General features: G+C 47.0%; 2 protein-coding genes across 5 annotated transcripts; one reads left to right on the plus strand and one right to left on the minus strand.

The window, feature by feature from the left end:
- The first annotated feature begins 2,696 nt into the window (after window positions 1–2,696).
- LOC120447630 (BAG domain-containing protein Samui) lies at window positions 2,697–8,267 on the plus strand. Of its 4 annotated transcripts, none has more exons than XM_039629130.2 (4): window positions 2,697–3,664; window positions 6,340–6,439; window positions 6,518–7,700; window positions 7,764–8,267. In XM_039629130.2, exons 1-4 carry the CDS (start codon window positions 3,410–3,412, stop codon window positions 8,098–8,100), a joined length of 1,875 nt encoding a protein of 624 aa, XP_039485064.1. In that variant the 5' UTR covers window positions 2,697–3,409; the 3' UTR covers window positions 8,101–8,267. The 4 variants fall into 4 exon arrangements, with proteins under 4 accessions (XP_039485064.1, XP_039485063.1, XP_039485067.1 ...); XM_039629133.2 differs by lacking the exon at window positions 2,697–3,664 and adding an exon at window positions 5,728–5,907; XM_039629129.2 differs by having other exon boundaries at window positions 6,340–7,700.
- Window positions 8,268–8,892: 625 nt separating this feature from the next.
- Window positions 8,893–11,643, minus strand: LOC120447631 (drebrin-like protein). Its single transcript, XM_039629134.2, has 5 exons — window positions 10,966–11,643; window positions 10,452–10,903; window positions 10,214–10,390; window positions 9,673–10,151; window positions 8,893–9,610 (listed from the first exon to the last, which is right to left on the minus strand). Exons 1-5 carry the CDS (start codon window positions 11,218–11,220, stop codon window positions 9,378–9,380), a joined length of 1,596 nt encoding a protein of 531 aa, XP_039485068.1. The 5' UTR covers window positions 11,221–11,643; the 3' UTR covers window positions 8,893–9,377.
- Window positions 11,644–11,747: the final 104 nt, after the last annotated feature.

Here is an 11,747-nt window from a genome sequence, read left to right on the forward strand (position 1 = left end):
AACGAATCGGCTCGAGCGCTGGTCACAGACTGAGCAGCTGAGCACCACTGCCATTCGGACTTGGCTCAAACGGAGTGGCAGTGGCTGAGGCACGGGCACCGATGCCCGCGGGCATGAATGGGAACAAGCCGAGTTTGCGCACCACCACAGCGCGCCAAAATAAAAACTCACTCAATGTGGCAGTTCGGCTCGTAGAGAGAGGTGCCTTGCCACAGAGTACGTAAAAACCTTTGATTCAGTTATATAATTGAGGGGGCGACCGGTCAGGTTTTATTTTGTATAGTTCTGCCTTTCTTACGGGGGAAACCTCACCTGTCGATGGGCAATTAACGGCGAGTCGGGCAGTCAGTAATCAACAAACTGGCCGCAAATCCATAAGCTACCCCATTGAAACGGTGAGGTTAATTGAGCCAATGTTCGATATTAACGGTAATCGAGTGCTATATGGTAGTAACAGCCAGCACAATGGGGAAAAAGTATATATGTATATATGAAATATTCATCGGTTAGCCGATCTCGGAGAGTAATGACAAGCTTTGATCTGCTTCATAACTGAGTTCTTGCTAATAAATGTAATTTGATATATTATGTACATTTACAAAAAATTTAACAAAAAGTCTGCACAATAATAACCTTTTTTTTACAATTAGAGAGTCATATTGCTAGGGTATCAAGTTGAAATTCCAAATCTGATACTCATATTTGTTTCACTTTGTTATGGGAATCGGGGGTTCTGCGATTGCAGCATATTTAGCCAGATTAGACACTTGCTCTTGATTGACTCACCCGATTTGTTTTGACGGCTAAAGTTTCATTCATGCGGCCATAAAAGGAGCAGATCAAAATTCGAAAGAATTCTATGTGAGAAGTCTAGTTACTCAAAAACCCCAATCTTATGAATTTGATGCTTTATTGGCCAATTGATACAATAACTTCACGAAACTGATTTATTTATCTTGACCTGTTTCACAAAAGCGATATATTTGTTTTTGAAACGCGAGTTCTGAGAAAAACGTCTGAAATGCATAATCAATCGAGTTGCCTGGCATTGCATTTCGCTCGTGTATCTACATGGCAATTATAGCAACAAAAATCGCATGTATATGTATAATCAGATATAAACGTATACAATTCACTTTGCTCATGTCTATACAGAGATGTGCAATATTTAATTATGAATTATTTCCATTTTATATGCCCTCGCGACGCTTTGGTTCGCCCAAACAACGAGAAAGTATTTGGAAAATAAATCTAACGGATAAAGATAGGTGGGCGTGCCGCCGTCGGCAATCCGATTATATATGTACATAGATACATGCTCATGCATATTTTCTCAGATCTACAATTGAGGTTAATATACTAATAATGAATCAATTGCGAAACGTCAGAATTACCATCAGCGAAGTGGATACAGCTGATGATACAAAATAAATAATTGTTAACAATAAAAGCTATGAATTTAAACGCTTTTATAATCTCTCTCCCATTTAAGCAACCCTACTATGCTGACCGCAACTGTGCGCGTGGGTCACTTCGTGATTCTAAAGAAAATGCTTGAAATGGCGCGAGTGACTAATGGTTGCTGAGGTGGAGTAAACATTTGGCCCAAACAACTTGCGGTTATCAGCTGATCGTTTACCAATAACAGTCGACTTGCGAAGACATTCTGTCGCTACTGCACATTGTACTTTTCTTATGGCGAAAACTGAAAACTGAAAACTGAGGTATCCAATGCGGGGGAGATGGGGCAACAGATCGTTAGTCATTGATCGATTGATTGGCCGCTCAACAAGAGTCGTCAGTGGGCGATGACAACTGTTTACGCTGCTGATTTTGCCTTCTTTATGCCTTTTTGCCTTTGTGTTTGCCTTACTTGTTGTTGCTCTTCGGCGGTTGTGACGTGTTTGTATGTAGGCGGCCCGAATGCAGTGAGATAAAAGCTGATGAATAAAATATTAATTTTTTTTATGGAACCGACAGGTATGGAAAAAGAACAACTTATTGCTTCTTTTCGATGTTTTTATACAGAATACGGGTTTTAAATAATTTAAATAAGCAGCAAATAATATTCGTTACCTTTGACTTTAAGAAATTATAAGAATGGTCTGATGATGCGTACTTTGTTTAGTTATTTCTGAGAAATACAAATAACTTTTGTTATAAATATGTATATATATTCATTGATTAATAACCATTTTACAAATCACAAAAATGGTGCTATTCGATTATAGTTCCTACCAAATAGATTGTTCATTTTTCTCGCAGTGTGGCTTACGGTTACAGATTTGAATTCTAGAAGCCATGCGACTGCCGAGGAATGCGTTTTAGAGAGCCGCTCTCTCGGCCAACTTTCTATTTATAAGTCTGATGTCTGATCGCTGCACGGAGAGAGAGAGAGAGAGAGTGGGCAGAGAGAGCGGATCGAGAGAATGGTATCCGTATCCGCATCCGTAAGATAGTGTTAAACATTTACCAATTAAGGTCTGAAACCGCCGGAGAAGAGCCAGGTAGAAGCCAAGCAAAGCTTACCGCGAGAGAAAGATACAGGGAGACCGAACGGAGGAGAGCGATTGAGAAACGAGCGAGGCGATGGAGAGAGAGAGTGGAAGAGAGAGAGAGAGAGCTCCGCAGTGGGGCTGTTGGCAAAGGCAAATTCAACGGTAATGACTAGCAGCGAATGGCGATGGAGATGGCGCTCAGTCGACGAGCAACTTTGGCAGCGTGAGGACGCCCGTGTGGATGCGTGGCCCCGTTAAAACAACAACAAACAACCGCCGAGTGGCAATGTGCAAAAATAAAAAATCTATATATATTTTAAATTGAATATAGAAATCCGAAAACCCACACACGCACACACACACACCAGCGCAGGGCCAGAGAGCGCGAGCGGAAATACTTAAAAAGCTGAAACAAAAAAAGTGGAAGTAAAAAAGTGGCCGTATCGGTGTGCGGCAGCAAGAAAGTGTGGCCAAAAGTGACATCACACTCCGGTCGGTTAGCAAAAAAGCAGCAGCAGCAGCAGCAGCAAAAACAGCAGCAGCAACAGCAGCAGGAGCTAAAGCATCAGGAACATACGAGAAGCCCCAATCGAAATCGAGCGGTACTCGCACGCGTCGTCGCTCAAGGTGAGCCCGCGCCCGCACCCCTCTATTAAAAGCCCCCGCCACCCCCGTGCACAGCAGTCCGCGTCCAAAAATTAATCTCAACAACTGGCACGACAAGTAGTCGCCGACGAAAAGTCACAGCCAAGTATCAACAAAAGGAAATAAATTAAAAAATTGTCGCTACGCAGCGAAACGTCGACGGATTCGATAGCGTTTAGGCCGAGCGGTACAAGCGGTACGAGCGGTACGGATACGGATACGATTGCGATTACGGTTACGCTCCACTCCTGGCCAGCGATTCACCCATGAAGCCCACTATGATGGCGGCCAATCAGGCGCAAAGCAATCCCGCCACCGCCGCCGGTAACAATGTCTCACCCGGCGGGCCCGGAGTCAATATACCCGTGAACCGGGAGTACGTGAGTGGTGGCTACGGATCGCCACAGCAGTCGGCACAGTACCACAGTCCCCAAAACGCATACGGATCGCCCAGGCAGCAGCAGCAGCACTTCCAGCAGCACCAGCAGGTTCCTCCAAATCAGCAGCAGCAACATTTTCAGGTGAGTGGCCGCCATCAGTTGTACGGCGCAGGGGGAGGTGGACGCGGAGAGGGGGCCGGGTGGCAGACGAGCGGCAGCGGCGAGAGATCCCAAGGTTGGCGCCTGGCAAGGTCGATCCCCCACCCTCCAGATCTCCCCCGCCCCCAAAAAGCCTCGATCGCATAGCTGGGACATATTCGTATGAGTGTCATGGTTTTTGTTGTTCGCTAGCCGTGTGGCAATTCGAGTACAGTGGGGATTCTAGACGCGGAAACAGCTGGCTTTGAATAATAAGAGTGGGCATTGTAGCATGATCTATTGCTTAGAAATAGTTGGAAAGAAGGGAAAAGTCAGAGTCGACTTTTTCTCAGGAATAAAATAATCGCAGATGTTAAAACATAAATCAAAGCTAAGTTGCCAAAAGTGCTAAGTGCCAAACAATAGTTTTTTAGACTAGCATTGATTATTAACTAGAAACTACCAAAACTACCATATATAGATATATCATATATGTATGTGTGTACATATGTAGATCTACTATCTGAAGCCTATTACTAGTTTTCTTTAAATTCTACAAAATGTGTTCCACAGATGCCTATAGCACGGCCAGATTTTCCTAAATACCTTGGGCATTTTCCAAATTACTATGAATGCCCGACGAGCTTAACTCTTTGTTTGTTTCCTGGGAAAACGATTAAGTTTTATTTATTTTACTGTGCTATGACACAGCGGTTTTTCCATTTGTTTCACTTTTCGAAATGGGTCCTTGGCAATTTCGCATTGCCTTTTAGCGCTATGTAAACTCTCTAAATCGCAATAAGAGTGCGGAACAGTGGAAAAGTCAGTGTGGTTGCGTAAATGCCCCAGCTCACCCCACTACAAAGGGGGTTTCAAGGGGGGAAAACCAACCCCCCGTATGAGTGTGTCAAGTGTGTGTGCACACTCTGTTGACCTACTGGGCATAAACTTGCAGTATCTGCTGTGGGGATGGCCAAGTTTCTGGGCTGATGTCGTGTCAAGAGCTCGTCTAGTGGCCAACGCTGCGTATGATTAATGCCGCAACGCGTGCGGAATTTTACCAGAGACAAGTAATGTACAGCTGTTTCTTTGCGGCCTAATCTAATGGCCAGCAATCCAAGTCTATCACAATTCATAGAAATCGCTGAAAATATTTGAAAATTTCTAGAAGAAAACACACAAGCTAATGACGCGTTGCTCTGCTAATGCTCTCGTTCTTTCGTTCTTTCTATTTTGGCGCCGAGAATCGGTCGAAATACCGCTCTATTCTATTGGCGCGCTCTTGATTCTTCAGCAAAGTCCGCTGTGCGTGTCTGCTGTGTGTGTCTTCCGCTGTAGGTGGGCACACCGTACAGTAAACTCATAATGGCACTCCATATGTGCGCATATCGGTGGAAGCAAGCCAGTTGTCTAATGGGAAGCGTGGGTGGATTTTGGTTGCTCAACATCAAGTTGGCCAACGCGGGGGCCTCGGCAATGCGTTGGTGACGTTGACTACATAAAAACGTCATCACCAGCTTAGCGTACAGTGGGTGCGGACTAAGCTGAACTTTGGACTTTAATCAGGTGACTGACCCAAAATGTCTAATAAAAATAATTTGCTTACAATTGTTTATTCATTCAAAATATCCTATGTTTCGTTATAAAAATGTGTATATGTATTTACAACATATATAACACAATTTCTTCAAGTGTGCTTATGTAAGTTAACCAGTAAATTATCATTAGTAATTGAAGGGTATTGTAAAACAATACTAATTGTTAAAGTAAACACACATATCTTTTCCCTGCCGTTCAATTCAGAACGGTAGACTTCAGTGAAACCGAACCTTTAATTTCTGATTTGAGGTGCTCGCTGTACTTAGTTCACTGTACTTCCATAAGTCTGTTCGTGTAATTGAGTTAAAAAAAATAGAGAGAGAGAGCGTCCTTTTAGGAGAGACTCAAAATCACCGAAAACTCTCGACTGTCTCAGAAACTACGAGAAGTGGCCAGAATGAGCCAGCGGATTCGAGAGTGGGCGCCATTCGCTTTAAAAGGCCTTCTCGGGCGACGAGTCGCCTCATTCGCACGTAAACAATCGGACGCAGTGCATCACGTCACCAAGCGGAAAAGCATTCAAAAGCTAAAAAGACATACGGACTATAGCTAAATACTCGTAGAGTAGTACACTTGTAGCGAATTAATTGACGGGCAGTGAGCAGTGCTCATTGATAAAGTAAACAAATTGAGCAGGCAGGCAAAAGGTAAGGTTCCGACATCGACATAGAAATCGCCATCGACATCGACATCGAGATCCATCCGCTCCCCAACAGCTGTTCATTCAGTGCCAATTGACATCACTTGTTTGCCCACACTCGTACCCAATCTATATGGTTCTGACTCACCCTGTTATTTATAAACAATTCGCCCACCGAGCCGAGCAATTTGCACTCCTCTATTGCCACACAGAACAATTAGGTGATGTGAAAAGGCGATTTTCAACCGGATATAAACACTTTTCTTTTCATTAAATATTATTTAAAACTTTGCTAACATAAATTAAATTGTTAAAATCAAAATTATTGACTAAAACATATTGAATAACATGGTGGGCCGAATATATATATGCGACCTATATCAAAAGATTGCCTCTTAGCTATATTCAATTTTTAATAAATGCGCTCTGTTGATTGCAGCCGACCTTTGGATTCGAACCTAACATGGACATGGACAACATGTTCCCGCGCTCGCACCTGGGCAGGATGCATGATCCCTTCGCCGGCTTCGGCGACTCACGTAAGCGGAGCAGTTTGCACGGACCCAGTGGTCAAGTCCATGCTGATGATGACTTTCCATCCTATTTCGACGATCCAGACTTTGGTTTCCCCCGTTTCTCAACGATGGGCCGCCGAGGTCGGATGCCCGGTGGGGCCAGCACTCACATGGACCACGATGACGACTTCTTCACTCGGCTGCCCTCGGAGTTCCGCCAGTACATCCCAGACGGTTTCGGAGGCAGACGTGGTCCAGGTGCTCCTCCCGCGCCCGGACAAGTTCCACAGCAGCAGCAGCCACAGCCGCAGTATACCCAACAGCAGCCACAGCCGCAGTATACCCAACAACAGCCCCAGACGCACTTCCAGTTCGGTGTGCCGCCCCAGCAACAGCAAGTCTATGCGGGATCAGCCCAGCAGCAGGTGCCGCAGACGCCTTCGAAGCGTCTATGCGATGCTGCCATCCAGACGGAGGATCCTGCCGGTCGCTCGGAGGTGGACTGTGCTCCGCCGGCTAACTTGAACCAGCACGGACTGCGAAACACTGTGGACATGGGCGTGAAGAGTGCCGCCGAGCAGGATCAGGGACTGCGCTCCCACTCCGCCCCTCCGCCAGAGCAGCAGCAGCAGAATCTGCAGTATCAGCAGCAACAGCAGCAGCATCAGCAACCGGGAGCACATAACCAACAGTTTGGCACCCAGACAAGTCCGCCCATTCAGGGTCAGCAGTTCAAGACCTACTATGCGCCCCACCAGCAGACGCATCCCCAGCAAAAGCAGCAGACTCCGCCGCCAGCGCCACAGACCCCGGGTGGCACCTATGTGCGCACCATACCCATCTTCGTGGAGGGTCGCACCGAGCCCATCATCAATGCCCACAAGGAGATCCCCAACCAGAATGCTCCGCCCAGTGCTCAGGCCCAAGCTCAGGCACAGGCATATGCGCAGGCACAGGCGCAGCCACAGGCTCACGGTGCTCCACAGCAGCAGAGGCCGACACCACTGAACACCCAGCAGGTGCATCCTGACCAGCAAGTGCCAGTTGAGGGAGCCGCTGGATTGCCGCCACAGACGCCACACACCCTCAACTCGATCAACAAGATCCAGGACATACAGCGCGACGTACTGGAGCTCATGGGCAAGGTGGAGCAGTTCAAGGGAACGCGCGAGGAGAAGGAGTACGCCTACCTGGACGAGATGCTGACACGCAACCTGCTTAAGCTAGACACCATCGACACAAACGGCAAGGACAGCATTCGTCTGGCCCGAAAGGAGGCTATCAAGTAAGTTCCATGTCACCAGAGCTTATTATCCAGTTTAATTAATTCAATGATTGTTTCTTTCAGATGCATTCAGGCTTCGATAAATGTGCTAGAGGCCAAGGCGGAGGAGAACGCCAGAGCGGCATCGGGAGCAGTAGCTGCACCTAGCGCCCCAGCTTTAGCGGTTGACACAGGTGCAGCTGCTGCCCCAGAAGCAGCCGGCCAAAATGCGGAGCCAGTGACTCCACAGCCACAGGATGCTACTAAACTGCAGGAACCCATCCCTCTGCCAGCACCACCAAATGCGGCACCCGTGGAGGGCGCAGCTGCTCCGGAAGCAAACGCCGCGGAGGCTGCAGCTTCTGGTGTGACGACCCAATCAGCCGCGCAGTCGGAGGCAACCACAACGACGTCGGAATGATGAACACAGCGCCTGTACAAGGCGACCGTTTCGAAGCAGCTACGCAAATTAACCAAATTCAAGTGACAACAGGCGGAGGATGGAGGCGAGTCCCGATCCCGACTCATCAACGGACAGCGACAGACTTGATTTTACTGAATTCAAAGTAAATGTGAATGTGAATTGGATGTGGATGTGAGTGTGAGTGTGAATAGGAGGAGCTGGCGACGAATCTTTGCTAGTATTTTGTAGAAGCACACCCGTACTATCTAAACATATGCAAATCTCACGTGTCGAACACTCAACACCCACTCATCCCACACACATCATAACACACACACACAGCATAGATTATAGGCTAGTAAGAAAATTGATATTGAGAAAAAGTGCCTGCATAGAATTCGGAAGTTAACAGAACGAAAACGATTTGGCAACAAGGGTTGCGTTTGCTACCGCAGCCCAGTTGTCCTTCACTTAAAAGAGCTGATTATGTTTAAGGGATAGATCACCATGAGGATATTTTTGAACCTGAGTCCAGTTTTTATACGTAAATTGTGCCGAGGAGCAGCAACAGGGGCAGCAAGCCGCCGTATGATCTCATACAAATCTACAGCAACCGCGCTTGCATGCCACAGCCACAGCCAGAGCCAGCCACCTCATCCATCCAATCAATCAACCGAGTGCACCACTCACGGCTTTGCTGCAGGTGAATTGTTAAACGAAAGTAAACTCTTATAGAAAAAACTATGATAACTATTTATGCTACTAATTAATGCGAAAATAAATGTAGATATTGTTGACCATAAAACATTGTTTTCCTTCGGTTGCACAATTATCAAAGTTTATTATCGAAAAGGTTATAAATCTCGATCAATAATACATATACAAAAGAACCCTGGATCGGGAATGGAGCGGGCCTTAAATACTGACTAAGTGGTTACTCTGTATGTATCCTAAGAACATTTTAAAAGGACGCAACACGGCCTCGGCTATCGAGGCCAAACAATGATATAATATGTATACAGATGGGAACAACGTATGATGGGGTTGCATATGTGGCATGGATTATACGTTATATAATATGTATGTAGATAAAAAACAGACGCGTGATGTACGATAAAAATCTTATAGTCGCATTTAGTCATCGTTGAATCTCTTCTAGGTGTATCGCATTATTGTTCAAGAGTAGGGGTAAAGTGTTTAAGTAGCTATAGTCCGGATCCAAAATATAGTTGCTAGCTGCATTGGTGTAGATATTTAGCAAAAGGGCGTCCCAGCTGCTTGGCACTTGGGTTTCCCTAGTTGATGATCTCGACATAGTTTGCCGGAAACAGTCCATAGGTTCCATCAGGGCCCAGTCCCTGCCACCATCCCTCATCGATTTGATCGATATGCGTAATGACATCGCCTGGATCAAAAGTGATCTCTGTCTCGTCGGCTGCCTGGTAATCGTATAGAGCTCGTGCCCGTTGTCCCAGATCGCCTAAAGTCTCCTGACAGATAAAATCGTCCTCGTTCACCAAATCCGTTACTAAAAAAACACTCGGCTTAAAATATAGAACGTGCAACGGGTCATAGCTATGATTATCTTACATGCATTCCTTTCCAGTGTGCTCATGCCGCTCGACTTGGCCGATTGCGACTGCTGCACGGTAACTGACACCTTGGTGCGGACCTCCTCTTCCTGATACTGGTCAACAGCGGTGTCTGTTTCATTGGAAGAGGTGGTCTCATCCGGTGACTGTGACTGCAGCGAGTTGGATTTACTATGTGGCGATCGCTTGATGGTCGAGAACTGCTCGCTTTCATGGGCAAGTGGAAAATCGTCTACCGGTTGAGACTCCTCAACCTCCGCTATAGTGGAAACTACCTCGGCAGCCACCGGAGCAGCAGGAGTTGTAGTTGGAGCGGGGACTACTGGTTCTGGTGCCTCTACTGGCAACGGTTTGGCAGGGGACACAGCGCGTGGTGGTGAAGGCACAGGTGCATCTTGAGGCTGGTTTTGGTTGAAAACGTTGATGCGCTGGGCAATCGAGTTGCGAGCTGGTTTGGCCGGCGGTTGCGTGTTTAGTCTGTGAATCAAGAGAGCAGTTTATTTCTGATACAAAAAAACAAGATAGGGGCAAGGACTCACTTGGACTGAAGTTGTCCCTCGCTCGTGTGCTTTGTAAACATGGCCTTGGCAGCTCCAACACGAGAGCCAATCAATTCGCGGGCCTCCTGGTTCCTCGCCTGACGCATGCGCTCCGCATCGGTCAGATTGTTGGAAAATCCTGGTGCAGTTTTCTCAGGGCTTAAAGGTTGCGGAGACCTGTTTGAAAGCAAAAGAGTATTTACTTCCGAGAAGGTCAAATTCGGATGTTTTTGTTTACGTTTTGATGGGTATGTGGGCCGGCTGGAGCTTGGTGGTGCTTATGACCAGTTTCTCCCGCTCCTTGTGCTCCTTCTCCTCGCGACTACGTTGCTCCTGCTCCAACTTCTGAAGCTCAAGTCGCTTGGACTCCTTTTCTGCCTCCTGGCGCAATTTTTCCTCAGCCTCCTCCTTTTTCCAGAAGTCCTGCATAACGCTGGCGTTTAGCTCCTTGGTGGGAATGACCCGAGTATAGTTGGTGCCCACCGGCGCCTTCTGCTCCTCCATGGCGCCTCGAGGTTCCTTAAAGCTGTATGCGGAGCTCACGGTGCTCAGCTTCTTGAGAAGCCGATCCAAGTCAATATCGTCCTCGTTCCGGGCATTGATGGTAAGGTGAGCGCCGGAAAGCAAATTACTCACATCGCGGATGTGGTTGGCGCAGGTGCCCTTGCGTAGCACAGGTGCGCCCTCGCCCTAAATTGGAGCACAGTCGGATTATGCGTATTGCGATAAGATAAGGTCACCAGCTGACTCACCTGCCAGTTGATGAGCAAGTACTTGTTGAGGCCCGTTTTGGGGTCTTCGATTCGGACGAAGGCGTACATAATCTTGCCGCTATTTAGGTCCTCGTTTAGCTCCTCCACGCCGCCATCGCCGGTGCCCACCACCTTCAGCTCGTTGGTCTGACCCTCGTAGCCGAAGAGAGACCAATTCGTATCGCTCTTGTCGTCCAGCACATCCTTCCAAGCGGCCACTATTTGCGCCCGATTCTTCTCAAAACTGACAGCCATAATTCCAGAGTGACAACGACCTTGAGCAACGAGATCTTGGCTAGCTTTCACTAGGTCGCCTTATCGAGGTCCCCTCTCCGCGTCAAGTGAAAGCCAACGCCTCGCGAAGACTCCAAATTTGCTTGGGTTGTCTTGTCTTAAATTTTAATTAAGTTCAGCAGTCGTCTCACAATGGCACACAGACGTACACAAACACAAGCAGAACAATGGGATAGCGGGTGATTGATTTTCCAGTATGTGCAAATCTCCAGCGGCTCTCCAAATCCCACCTTTCCACCTTTATCCTCCGAGTTATGCGTGCAGAAATAGGTTTTATATAACGATCAAGCAATTGCAACTCCCCAATTAACCAATCTGATTGGAATTTTAAACTATTCGATCGCTGGCGGCGACCCACACACTTTTTTGCAACAACAAACTAGTGCTGGAAGAAAGAGCGATGTCTATTCGATACTTTCAATGTTGCCACTCTGCAACTATCGATTACTCATGTAAAATTGAATTTCACTATCAAAGGTTTCAGAGAG

The sequence above is a fragment of the Drosophila santomea genome, chromosome 3L (assembly GCF_016746245.2).
Source record: "Drosophila santomea strain STO CAGO 1482 chromosome 3L, Prin_Dsan_1.1, whole genome shotgun sequence".
Lineage (NCBI taxonomy): Eukaryota > Metazoa > Arthropoda > Insecta > Diptera > Drosophilidae > Drosophila > Drosophila santomea.

Bases quoted from the DNA above. Each gene is read 5' to 3' on its own strand.
- LOC120447631 (XM_039629134.2), bottom strand. From the start codon at position 11,220: ATGGCTGTCAGTTTTGAGAAGAATCGGGCGCAAATAGTGGCCGCTTGG. The intron at 10,391-10,451 runs GTAAACAAAAAC...GCTTTCAAACAG, and splicing joins GCCCACATACCCATCAAAAC to GTCTCCGCAACCTTTAAGCC. The intron at 9,611-9,672 runs GTAAGATAATCA...GTGTTTTTTTAG, and splicing joins CACACTGGAAAGGAATGCAT to TAACGGATTTGGTGAACGAG.
- LOC120447630 (XM_039629129.2), top strand. From the start codon at position 3,410: ATGAAGCCCACTATGATGGCGGCCAATCAGGCGCAAAGCAATCCCGCC. The intron at 3,665-6,339 runs GTGAGTGGCCGC...TGTTGATTGCAG, and splicing joins AGCAGCAGCAACATTTTCAG to CCGACCTTTGGATTCGAACC. The intron at 7,701-7,763 runs GTAAGTTCCATG...TGTTTCTTTCAG, and splicing joins GCCCGAAAGGAGGCTATCAA to ATGCATTCAGGCTTCGATAA.